This window comes from Xenopus laevis, chromosome 9_10S (genome assembly GCF_017654675.1).
Source record: "Xenopus laevis strain J_2021 chromosome 9_10S, Xenopus_laevis_v10.1, whole genome shotgun sequence".
Lineage (NCBI taxonomy): Eukaryota > Metazoa > Chordata > Amphibia > Anura > Pipidae > Xenopus > Xenopus laevis.
This window is the reverse complement of record NC_054388.1, coordinates 69730040-69743500: the sequence shown is the minus strand read 5'-3', so window position 1 is coordinate 69743500 and position 13461 is coordinate 69730040. Positions and strand designations below refer to the sequence as shown.

General features: G+C 37.6%; 1 protein-coding gene across 13 annotated transcripts in view; it reads left to right on the top strand.

Annotated features, from left to right (window-relative positions):
• Positions 1–13461, top strand: part of LOC108702272 (titin) — a 197731-nt gene that overhangs the window by 168167 nt on the left and 16103 nt on the right. For all 13 annotated transcript variants that reach the window (XM_041578271.1, XM_041578274.1, XM_041578272.1 and 10 more), the window contains 18 exons: positions 49–345; positions 447–1034; positions 1136–1438; positions 1531–1827; positions 2717–3004; positions 3117–3416; positions 3501–3803; positions 3910–4215; positions 4303–6069; positions 6151–6444; positions 7091–7372; positions 7711–8010; positions 8103–10169; positions 10276–10578; positions 10914–11219; positions 11564–11851; positions 12013–12312; positions 12420–12725. In XM_041578271.1, the coding sequence (XP_041434205.1) occupies positions 49–345; positions 447–1034; positions 1136–1438; positions 1531–1827; positions 2717–3004; positions 3117–3416; positions 3501–3803; positions 3910–4215; positions 4303–6069; positions 6151–6444; positions 7091–7372; positions 7711–8010; positions 8103–10169; positions 10276–10578; positions 10914–11219; positions 11564–11851; positions 12013–12312; positions 12420–12725 (8895 nt within the window). The remainder of the gene's footprint in view (positions 1–48; positions 346–446; positions 1035–1135; positions 1439–1530; positions 1828–2716; positions 3005–3116; positions 3417–3500; positions 3804–3909; positions 4216–4302; positions 6070–6150; positions 6445–7090; positions 7373–7710; positions 8011–8102; positions 10170–10275; positions 10579–10913; positions 11220–11563; positions 11852–12012; positions 12313–12419; positions 12726–13461) is intronic.

Below are 13461 nucleotides of genomic sequence, written 5' to 3'. Positions count from 1 at the left end.
TTTTCATGCAACATTTTTATTGAATTAAGCAATGCATTTACTTTACAGAGAGACCTAGTCCACCAGAAAAACTTGGAGTGACAAATGTGACCAAAGACAGCGTTTCCCTTTCTTGGATGAAACCTGATCACGATGGAGGAAGCAAAATTATGGGTTACCTCATTGAAGCCCTTGAAAAAGGACAGCAAAAGTGGACAAAGTGTGCAGTAGTTAAGTCAACACATCATGTCATACGTGGTCTGAAAGAAAATGTTGACTACTTCTTCAGAGTACTTGCTGAAAATCAAGCTGGTCTCAGTGATCCCAAAGAACTTCTGCTTCCTATCACTGTTAAAGAAAAACTGGGTAAGCTGACTAACAACCTGTCAAATGTTTCTTTTCTCTGTTTGTAATTTTAGATATCATGTTGCAGTTTGTAACCTGAGATACTATGTTGTGTTTTTCAGAATCACCTGAAATTGACATGAGAGGTTATCCAAACAGCACTGTTTATGTAAGATCAGGATCAAACCTTAAAGTGGAGATACCTATTACTGGAAAACCTCTTCCTAAATTAACCTTATCTAGGGATGGCCTTCTAGTAAAATCCACTCTGAGATTTAACACTGAAACCACAGCAGAAAGTGTTATAATTAATCTTAAAGAAAGTGTTGCTTCTGATGCTGGAAAATATGAGCTTACTGCTTCCAACTCCAGTGGAACAACTAAAGCCAATCTAAATATTGTAGTTTTAGACAGACCCGGTCCTCCTCTTGGTCCTGTTGTTATCAGTGATGTCACTGAAGACAGTGTAACACTTCAGTGGGAGGCTCCTTCCTATGATGGTGGAAGCCAAGTCACCAACTACATTGTCCTGAAGAGAGAAACAAGCACTGCAGCTTGGTCAGAAGTTTCATCAACAGTTGCTAGAAATACAACAAGAGTAATGAAACTCACAAAAGGAGAAGAATACCAGTTCCGCATCAAAGCTGAAAATCGCTTTGGCATCAGTGATCACATAGATTCACAATGTGTGACTGTCAAACTTCCATACAGTAGGTTGAATATAAGATTTTCTTTTGGCTTTCTTGAAGATGTTTTTATTGTTTCTATGTTTTTTAGATTTTCTTATTTTGCATTTTATTCTCATTTTTAGCAATACCTGGACCACCATCAACTCCATGGGTAAGCATGGTTACACGAGAAAGTATAACTGTAGGATGGCATGAACCTGTATCAAATGGTGGCAGTGCTGTAATTGGATACCATCTTGAAATGAAGGATAGAAACAGCATATTATGGCAGAAAGCAAACAAGACAATTATACGCACAAGTCATCTCAAGGTTACCAACATCAGTGCTGGATTAATCTATGAATTCAGAGTATTTGCTGAAAACGCTGCTGGTATTGGAAAAGCAAGTCATCCTTCTGAACCTGTTCTTGCCATTGATTCATGCGGTATGTATCAAAAAAAGTATTCTTTTTACTTACTTTCTTGTTTTTTATGGAAAGATTAAAGGAGCTCTAACTTTATACTTCTTTCCCAACAGAACCACCAAGGAATGTCCATGTCACCGATATTTCAAAGGCTTCAGTTAGCTTGACCTGGCAGAAACCTGCATATGATGGAGGTAGCAAAATTACTGGATATATTGTGGAAAAACGTGATCTTCCCAATGGCAGGTGGACAAAAGCCAGTTTCACTAATGTTATTGAGACACAGTTCACTGTATCTGGCTTAACCCAAAGCTCCCAATATGAATTCCGTGTTTTCGCTAAAAATGCTGTTGGTTCCATTAGTAACCCATCAGATTTTGCAGGACCCATCACTTGTGTTGACACTTATGGTACGTATTTTGTATTTTAATAAATCTTAAAAAAAAAGCTAAATAAATATAGATAGATAGATGGATAGATAGATATACATATATGTTTTTTCTTTTTTAAATCTACAAAAATGTAGAACAATATAATAAAATATAATATATTTTGGCTAATAGCATACATTCTGGTGACAGGCATTTTCTACTCAAGTCAGTGATAGGCTGGATACTAGCTTTTTTCCTCCAAAAGGGAGGCTCACACACTATTGCATTAATTTCATTTAGTTTGACAGAGAATAGCCCACAAACCAGACAGATATGTAGATGAAAACTAGATGTAAAACTCAATATATCATTTTTGCAGCTCTGAAAATACAGAAAACACAAAATGCCCTTATTCTAGAAGTGTATCTTTGTAAGCTCTATGGTATTTTTTTGTAGCTGCAATGTAATTTAGCTAGATACTTAAACAATAAAAATAATTTTGAATTAAGCAGTGCAAGGTGAGTGTCATCAATGGCAAATGATTGATGCACTGGCAGGGGTGGTCAGTGTCGGACTGGGATTCCAGGGGCCACCAGAAAACCTTAGACCGTGGGCCCACTTTCCAAACTATTATTCCTCCTCTCCTCACTCAACCTTTTTATTCTCCTAGTCTTTTATCATACTATACTCTATTGTTCCATTATTAAGCCTCTTTTTCCCATAAATAATGGGAAATGACCATGAAATAGACCAAATTGTTAGAGGCAAGAGGGCCTACTGACACCTGGGCCCATCGGGAGTTTTCCTGGTATCCCAGTGGGCCAGTCCGACACTGAGGGTGATCATTATTTCACCAATGTATGTATGTAAAATAAGTAATGTAGATAAAAAGCTGCTTTTTCTTCACTATATTTTCTATTATATATAGGTGCACCTCAAATTGACTTACCACCAGAATATACAGATGTTGTCAAGTTTAAGGCTGGAGCCTTAGTTAAATTAAAAGTTGGTATATCAGGAAAACCATTCCCCACAATTGAATGGTTCAAGAATGGAAAGGAAATAGAAACAAGTGCACAAGTGTCGGTTGAAAATACTACTGAGTTTGCTTCTATCATTATTAAGGATGCCTCCAGAATCAACAGCGGCCATTATGAATTAAGATTAAAGAATGCAATGGGCACTGCCTCAGCAAGCATCAGAGTACAAATGCTGGGTATGTTTTAAATATAAAAAAATTGGAATTTTTGATAAATAAACAGTACATGTGATATTAGGTAAATGTTTATTGTTATAAAACCATTGATTACTTTTTTCTACTTCAACAGACAAATCTGGACCCCCAGCAGGTCTTATACAGTTTAAAACAGTCACTGCTGAAAAGGTCACTTTCAGCTGGGAGCCACCAGTTGATGATGGAGGTGCAGTTGTCACACATTACATTGTGGAAAAACGTGAAACAAGTAGAATAATGTGGTCTTTGGTGTCAGAAAGGCACGAAGAGAGTCTTATAACTGTTACCAAACTGATTAAAGGAAATGAATACATATTCCGTGTCAGAGGAGTAAACAAATATGGAATTGGAGATCCTTTGGAGTCAGAGCCAGTAATAGCAAAAAATGCCTATGGTAAATTTAAAAACATGTAGATTAAATAATCACAGTTTTATTTTTTGTCTATATGCTAATTGTTTAACTTTTTTTTATTTTAAGTAACACCTGGACCACCCAGTGTTCCTGAGGTTGCAATGATAACAAAGAATACAATGAGTGTCACTTGGAATAGACCAACAGTTGATGGAGGCAGTGACATTAGTGGATATTACCTTGAGAAACGTGATAAGAAGAGTTTACGCTGGTTTAAGGTTATTAAGGAATCTATTCGTGACACAAGGCAAAAAGTAATAGGGCTCACTGAAGAAGGGGAGTACCAGTACAGAGTCTGTGCAATTAATGCTGCTGGCCAAGGTCCATTCTCTGATGCATCTGATTACTACAAAGCTTTAGATCCAATAGGTAATAAATACAATATATTCCTTTATATATAGTTTTAAGATTTTTCACGTGGGGGGTATTTATAAAATTACATTTTTGACCTAATATATAAATCTTATTTTTGCAGATAAACCTGGACAACCAACCAAGCTCAAGATAGTTGATAGCACAAAATCATCCATAACCCTGAACTGGACGAAACCTGTCTATGATGGAGGAAGTTCTATTACAAGTTATGTAGTGGAAGCCAGGGAAGAAGGTGCAGAAGAATGGACTGTAGTTAGTGCTAAAGGAGAAGTGAGAACAACAGAATTTGTTGTTTCCCTACTTAAGACTGGTGTGAACTACTTATTCCGTGTGTCTGCTGTTAACAGTGCTGGTAAAGGAGAACCAATTGAGATGACAGAGCCTGCACAAGCTAAAGACATACTTGGTAATCATTAAATATTGTGTAAATGAGTTTGAGTTTTGCATTCTACTTTTTCGTTTCTAATTGTATTGTTTTGCCTTGTTTTTACAGAGGAACCAGAGATTGATCTTGATGTTGCTCTCAGAACCTCTATAGTAGCCAAGGCAGGTGAAGATGTGCAAATAATGATTCCATTCAAAGGAAGACCAGCACCAGGTGTAACATGGAGAAAAGGAGAGAAAAACATTAGCAATGACCCAAGATACAGTATACAAAATACAGAATCATCAACATTAGTTGATATTCCCCAAGTTGACCGTAATGACACTGGGAAGTATGTGCTCACAATAGAAAATGGTGTAGGCCAACCAAAATCAACATTTGTTACTGTCAAGGTACTTGATACACCATCTGAATGCCAGAAACTGCAAATGAAGAATATTTCACGGGGTACTGTGACATTAGTATGGGAACCGCCTCTCATTAATGGTGGAGCTGAAGTGACCAACTATGTTATCGAAAAGCGTGATGCTACCAAGAGAGCCTGGGCAGCTGTTACAACTAAATGTTCTAATACATCATTTAAGATCACTGGTTTGTCAGAGAAGACTGCATTCTTTTTCCGAGTTATTGCACAAAATGAAAATGGACTGGGAGAACCCTCTGAAACAGCAGAGCCTGTGAAAGCATCTGAAGTTCCTGGATCTATAAAAGATCTAATAATTAAAGATTCTACAAAAACATCAGTTATACTTTCTTGGAGCAAACCAGACTATGATGGTGGCAGTATTGTCACTGAATATGGAATTGAAAGCAAACTGAAAGATATGCAAGAATGGTCTCATGCTGGCATCAGTAAAGTTTGTGAATATGAAGTCACTAAGCTTAAGGAACTTTCAGTTATGGATTTTAGAGTTGCAGCAAAAAATGAAAAAGGCTTAAGTGACTGGGTAAATGTTGGACCCATTACCGTCAAAGACAATGTAATCACACCAGAAGCGGACATTTCTGAAATAGTTGGAGGCCAAATCACTGTACACATTGGGCACAATGTGCAAATAGAACTACCCTACAAAGGTAAACCTAGACCAACTATATCTTGGTTGAAGGATAATGTTCCTCTTAAAGAAAGTGAGCAAGTAAGATTTAAGAAAACTGAATCAAAATTAAGTCTAAATATCAAGAATGTCAAAAAGGAAAATGGTGGCAAGTATACATTGATTCTTGATAATTCCATTTCTCGTAAGTCCTATGCAATAACTGTCATAACTCTTGGTCCCCCATCTAAACCAAAGGGTTCAATTAGATTTGATGAAATCAAGGCTGACAGCATAATTTTGTCTTGGGATGCTCCAGAAGACAATGGAGGAGGAGAAATTACTTGTTATAGCATAGAGAAGCGTGAAACTTCCCAAACTAACTGGAAGATGGTATGCTCCAGTGTTGCCAGAACTTCTTTCAAGATTCCAAATCTAGTCAAAGGAACTGAATACCAATTTAGGGTAAAGGCTGAAAACAGATATGGAGTGAGCCCACCACTAAATTCTGTAGATATCATTGCTAAACACCAATTTAGACCACCTGGCCCACCAGGGAAGCCAATTGTTTATAATGTTACTTCTGATGGAATGACAATTTCATGGGATGCACCAATATATGATGGAGGATCTGAAGTCACAGGATTCCATGTTGAAAAGAAAGAAAGAAACAGCATACTGTGGCAGCGTGTTAACACCTCACCAATTTCCAATCGGGAATACAGAATAACAGGGTTGATTGAGGGATTGGACTACCAGTTCCGTTCAATTGCTGAAAATAGTGCTGGCCTTAGCCTTGTGAGTGAGCCCAGCAAATTCACACTTGCGGTTTCTCCTGTTGGTAAGTATGGTTATAATAAACCGATTTTCTTTTACTTTGATAAATAACAACTAATTAAAATACTTTTAAACTGTGTTTAAGATCCCCCTGGCACTCCTGACTACATTGATGTCACAAGGGAAACTGTCACCCTTAAATGGAACCCTCCTCTGCGCGATGGCGGCAGCAAAATTGTGGCTTACAGTATCGAAAAACGTCAAGGAAAGGATCGATGGGTTAGATGCAACTTTACAGATGTTTCTGAATGCCAGTATACAGTAACTGGACTTAGCCCTGGTGATCGCTATGAATTTAGAATCATTGCAAGAAATGCTGTTGGAACAATCAGCCCCCCTTCCCAGTCTTCTGGATATATTTTGACCAGAGATGAAAGCAGTGAGTATATATATATATGTACATAATGTAAACAATATGTGGCTGAAACATTGTGAAAGTTCGGGAAGTGCTTTTGTTTGGTCTGTACAGGTTCCATAATATATAGAACAGAATAAAACCATTTTACATATATCTCTCTCTCTCTATATATATATCTATATTCTATAGAAAGGTCCCAAGAGGGACCGAAATGTTGGAGCACTGTGATGTGTGAAATGAAATAAAAAGACACTTGTTTTACCAAGGGAGGTGCTGGCCCAGGAATGCTTTATTCCAAATTTTGATTATATGATTGAGAATTGGCCGTGCACCCCTGAGATTGCTTGATTGGAGTGCGGATACTGAAGATATATTACTATATATATATATATATATATATATATATATATATATATATATATATATATATACAGTATGCTTAAACTGATTTGCAATTTGATGATTAATAGGTTAGTGTCTAGAGTAAATGGAAGATATTTCTGTTATTTATCTACGTCAAGTTTTGAATGAATGCAGGTGCATTTTGAACACCTGTAGTCTAGGAGTCACAGCATATAATTCTGTTATCACAGAAAACAATCACAGAACTGAACAACAGAAAAATTATATTTTCCTACATTCATTGCCACATCTTTATTTTTTCCAGTTCCTCCATCTATTGAGTTTGAACACTTTGAAAGTCTTACAGTCAAGACTGGAGAGAGCATAAGGGTTAAAGCATTGATTAAAGGACGCCCAGTACCTCAAGTGATTTGGCTCAAAGATGGAGAAGAAATTAACAAGAAGATGAACATTGAAGTCAGCGGTGGAATCGGTTACAGCAGTATCTTTGTTAGAGATGCCACTCGTGACCATCGTGGTGTATACAGTGTGGAAGCAAAGAATTCTTGTGGCACCGAAAAAGAAGACATGACAATAAGAGTGCAAGGTAAGAAAATGACAATCTTAATAAGAGCTGTATTAAAACAATTAGTGGTGTTTTGCCAAAGAGTTTAATAAAATGCCTCAATTCCATTTATATTTTACTAACATGTAGAGTTGCCACCTGCCCGGTATATTATTGGCCTGGCCGGTAAAAATTAAGCTTGACACCAATGTTATTAATGGGTAAAATGTATAAAATATAGGAAGGCCGTTATTATTTTCAAGAAAAGGTGGCAAACCTACTTACATATAAATGAAAGCATTTAGAACTTATCTTGGAAAGACATGAGTATTACTATATCCATCTTAGTAAGTTCTTTTTTGTTTGTTTGTTTTTTCCAGCTACACCTGGACAAGTTGGTGGACCTATAAGATTCAGCAACATAAGTGGAGAAAAATTAACATTATGGTGGGAGCCTCCTGCTAATGATGGTTGTGCCGCTATATCTCATTATGTTATTGAAAAGAGAGAGACAAGTAGATTATCATGGGCATTGGTTGATGACAAATGTGAAGCCTGTTCATACACTGTTAGCAAACTTATTAAAGGCAATGAATACCAGTTCCGCATTTCTGCAGCAAATCAGTTTGGTGCTGGCAAACCCTTGGATTCAGAAGCAGTTGTTGCACAAATACAATACAGTAAGTATAAGCTTCAGTACAATGGTCTGTTACAGTGCTTACATAATACATTTAGAAGGGATAAGTCCTAATTTCTCTGTTATGTTTGACAGCTGTTCCAGATGCACCTGGTGTACCAGATTCTACCCATGTAACTGGAAATAGCATCACCCTCACATGGGCAAGGCCAAAATCTGATGGTGGAAATGAAATAAGGCATTACATTCTTGAACGAAGAGAGAAAAAGAGTCTGCGCTGGGTGAAAGTATCAAGCAAAAAAACAATTACAGAGACAAGATTCAGAGTAACTGGACTGATTGAAGGAAATCAGTATGAATTCCGTGTAATGGCTGAAAATGCAGGTGGTGTTGGAGAGGCTAGTGGAATATCCAGACTTATAAAATGTAAAGAGCCTGTGAACCCTCCAAGTGCACCAAGCATTGTTAAAGTAACAGATACAACTAAAACATCAGTGTCTTTAGAATGGACAATACCTGCTTTTGATGGTGGCATGGAGATAATTGGATATGTTATTGAAATGTGCAAAGCTGATCTTGGTGAATGGCACAAAGTAAATGCAGAAGCTGTTGTCGCTACAAAGTATACTGTTGTTGATCTTGAAGCTGGACAAGAATACAAATTTAGAGTTTCTGCGGTCAATGGAGTTGGTAAAGGAGACAGCTGTGAAGTGCCAGCTATAGTACAAACTGCAGACAGATTAACTTCTCCTGAAATTGATATTGATGCCAACTTCAAGCAAACTCACATTGTTAGAGCTGGAGCAAGCATACGTCTGTTCATTGCTTTCAAGGGAAGACCTACTCCCGTAGCAACCTGGACCAAATCAGATTCCGACCTTAGCCTGAGAGCTGATATTCATACAACAGACTCTTTTAGTACTTTAACTGTAGAGGACTGTAACAGGTATGATTCTGGTAAATACACTCTTACTGTAGAAAACAATAGTGGCAGCAAGTCTATTACATTCACTGTCAAAGTTCTGGATTCTCCTGGTCCACCAGGCACAATTACTTTCAAGGATGTAACTAGAGGATCTATCACCTTGTTGTGGGATGCACCACTCAATGATGGAGGTGCACGTATCCACCATTATGTAGTGGAAAGACGTGAAGCAAGCCGGCGCAGCTGGCAAGTTGTCAGTGAAAAATGCACTCGACAGATCATTAAGGTATCAGATCTTGGAGAAGGTTTGCCATATTTCTTCAGAGTTTCAGCAGAAAATGAATATGGTGTGGGTGAACCATACGAAACTGTAGAACCTATTGTAGCTACTGAAGAACCAGCACCACCAAAGAGACTGGATATTATTGATACAAGCAAGACATCAGTATCATTGGCTTGGCTTAAGCCTGACCATGACGGTGGAAGTCGCATCTCCTCCTATTTTATTGAAATGAAACAAAAAGGATCAGATCACTGGATTGAAGCTGGTCAAACAAAACTTATGACTCTGACAGTTGCTAACCTTACTGAAAATACAGAATATGAATTCCGCGTCCGTGCCAAGAATGATGCTGGTTATAGTGAGCCAAGAGAAGCATTCTCATCTGTAATTATCAAAGAGCCTCAAATTGAGCCAACTGCAGATTTAAGTGGAATTACTAGACAACAGATCACCTGTAAAACTGGAAGCAATTTTGCAATTGATATACCCATCAGTGGCCGACCAGTGCCAAAGGTAACATGGAAACTGGAAGAGATGAGACTCAAGGAAACAGACAGAGTTAGCATTAAGACCACAAAGGACAAAACAACTCTAACAGTTAAAGACAGCATGAGAGGTGACTCTGGAAGATATTATCTCACCCTTGACAATACTGCCGGTGTCAAAACATTTACTGTTACAGTAACAGTGATTGGAAGACCAGGTCCAGTCACAGGACCCATAGAAGTTTCTTCTGTATCTGCTGAGTCATGTGTATTGACATGGGCAGAACCTGAAGATGATGGAGGAACTGATATCAATAACTACATTGTTGAAAGACGTGAATCGGGTACAACAATTTGGCAGCTTGTTAATTCCGGTGTGAAACGTACACAAATTAAGGTTACCCGCCTTGTAAAATACATGGAGTACACTTTCCGTGTCAGTGCTGAAAACAGATTTGGTGTCAGTAAACCTCTTGAATCTTCCCCAATTGTTGCTGAACATCCGTTTGGTAAGGAACTTTTTATTTTTATAATTTCCTGTATTTTGTTAACATCAGAAATTATGTGTATTTCATAAACTATATATCCCCATTAACATGATATTGTTTCTTTTAGTGGCACCAAGTCCACCAACAAGACCAGAAGTATATTCTGTTACTAACAATGCCATGGGCATCCGCTGGGAAGAGCCATACAATGATGGCGGAAGCAAAGTTACAGGATACTGGATAGAAAAGAAAGAAAGAAACACTATATTATGGGTGAAAGACAACAAACTTCCATGTTTTGAGTGTAATTATAAGGTCACGGGATTAGTAGAAGGCCTTGAATACCAGTTCAGAGTATATGCTCTTAATGCAGCTGGTGTGAGCAAAGCAAGTGAAGCTTCAAGACCTGTAATGTCTCAGAATCCAGTTGGTAAGTATATATGCAAACTATTTCAAATATAGCCTTGTAGCATTTAGGGATAATTAATTTAAAGCAAAGGCAAAATTACTAATCAAAAATTCATTAACACTGATTTTCATTTCTGACTGGATTGTTAAAATAATGACATGTATTAAGGTTTTGAATGCATGTATTATAAAAGCAGGTCTAAGAATACATATAAAATGTATCAATAATTAGCTTACCAAATGCAGTTATCAGTAACAGTAACTGATATGCTAAATAGAAGACTACAGATGTTTCAAGCAAAAAGTGATGTTTACAATTTAGATATGATTAACACCAATATATTTGTTGTCGTTTAGATCCACCAGGAAAACCAGAAGTTACAGATGTTACAAGATCATCTGTGTCACTTAGCTGGTCTACTCCACTGTATGATGGAGGCAGCAAAATTGTTGGGTACATCGTGGAACGCAAACCATTTAATGAGACTGGAAATGGTCGCTGGCTGAAATGCAACTATACTACTGTTTCAGAAAACATCTTCACTGTTACTGCTCTCAATGAGGGAGAGGCTTATGAGTTCCGGGTACTTGCCAAAAATGCTTCTGGTGTCATCAGTGCTCCATCACAGTCAACGGGTGCTATAACTTGTAAAGATGAATACTGTAAGTAGTCTACAATGTTTATTATAATTCATCCTCTTCTATATCCGTGGTAAAATGTATAATAGATCTTAATACTTGAAAGATAGTCCTTTCCTACAGAAGTAATCAATCCCTCTAAATCTAAACCCACCAAAGGGCATACAGTACTAGGAGAATACACAATAGAGAATATTCTTTTGTGATTGTTTCTTTTTATTGCTTTTGCCCAGAAAATGTAGTTCTGAGTAAGTTGTTACTTAAAAGTGCAACCTATTATATAACCTTATAAAACAATTTTAAACCAGCTTTTTTAACTGATGCTTCTATAAGGATTTAAGTCTGAATGTGTACGTGTTTTGCCCTAGCACCACCCAAAGTTGAACTGGACAGCAGACTGCAAGGAGATGTAACAATAAGAGCTGGATCTGATCTTGTCCTGGATGCCTCCATTGGTGGTAAACCAGAACCTAAAGTCTTCTGGTCTAAGGGTGATAAAGAACTGGAATTGTGTGAAAAGATTTCTCTTCAGTATACCAGCAAACGGGCAGTAGCAATAGTCAAATTCTGTGACAGAAGTGATACAGGAAAATACACTTTAACTGTTAAGAATGCCAGTGGAACAAAAACAGCTTCAGTACTTGTCCAAGTGCTTGGTAAGTGTATTATTCATTATTCACAGTATTTTATTGTATATATAGACAAGATAAATAATAAGACATACAATACGGACAAGTTCCATCAATCTTTTTATAGATAAAATAAATGAAAAATCAATGATAACCAAAACTGACAAGTCCCGTCTTTTGCATTGTAGATTCCCCTGGCCCTTGTGCTGACAAAATTACAATTAGCAGAATAACAGATGAGAAGTGTACTCTATCATGGAAACCACCTCTAGAAGATGGATGTGCAGCTATTAGCCACTACATCGTTGAAAGACGTGAAACCAGTAGACTCAACTGGGCTATTGTTGAACCTGAGTGCCAGACACTTTCATGTAATGTGACAAGACTAATCAAAAACAATGAATACATTTTCCGTTTGAGGGCAGTCAATAAATACGGCCCTGGCGTACCTCTCGAATCAGAGGCTATAATTGCAAGAAATTCATTTAGTAAGTATACATTTTTCATTCTTTGTATCTTGGTGTTTACAGACTCCAGATAACCATCTGTGTACATGTACAACAATTTCTGAAATCCTGTTCTTCTTTTCTTACAGTTATCCCATCACCACCTGGTGCCCCTGAAGCTATTGGTGTGAGCAAAGACCATGTCATTATTCAATGGCTTAAACCTGAATCTGATGGTGGTAGTGAAATCAGTACTTATATTGTTGATAAACGTGAGAAGAAGAGTGTAAGGTGGACAAGAGTAAACAAGGACTATACGATTTATGATACACGGCTTAAAATCACAGGCTTACTGGAAGGAAGTGAATATCAGTTCCGTGTCAGTGCAGTCAATGCAGCTGGAAACAGTGAACCAAGTGATTCCTCGCCTTATGTCCTCTGTAAAGAACCTACCTGTAAGTGTCTACTACAGTCTAGTATGAATAATTGTAGCAAATAATTCCAATCAAACCGCACTTACTCTTCAATCCACTTTTATAGTCGGGCGCACATCATAAAGCCTGTTCACAAGGGCTCCTCTTTAACATACGTACATGTATCTTCCCAGTGACAGAACTCCATATTATTTTCATTAAAATTGCCTTTAATTAGTACATTGCAAAAGATGAAACATTTTGAGTGGCACTCCACTCTTTATAAAGCATGCTTGATAAACAGTGATAGCCACTTGCTGCCCATAAATGTGATAATTAAAGGCAATTTGAATGAAAAAAAATTGGAGTGCTGTCACTGGGAAGATACGTGAATAATTTCAGGCATGTTTCACTGGAACGTTACTAGGGATGCATCAAATCCACTTTTTTGCGTTCGGCTCAACCCCCGAATCCTTCACGAAAGATTTGGCTGAATACAGAACCGAATCCTAATTGGCGTATTCAAATTAGGGGTGGGAAGGGAGAAACATTTTTTACTTCCTTGTTTTGTGCAAGAAATCACAATATTTCCCTTCCCGTCCCTCATTTGCATATGCAAATTAGGATTCGGATTTGGTTCGGCAGAGCAGAAGGATTCAGCCGAATCCGAATCCTGCTGAAAAAGGCCGAATCCTGGCCGAATCTCAAACCGAATCCTGGATTCGGTGCATCCCTAAATGTTACCACCTATTGTATGATTTCTCTGTCCATTGTTTTT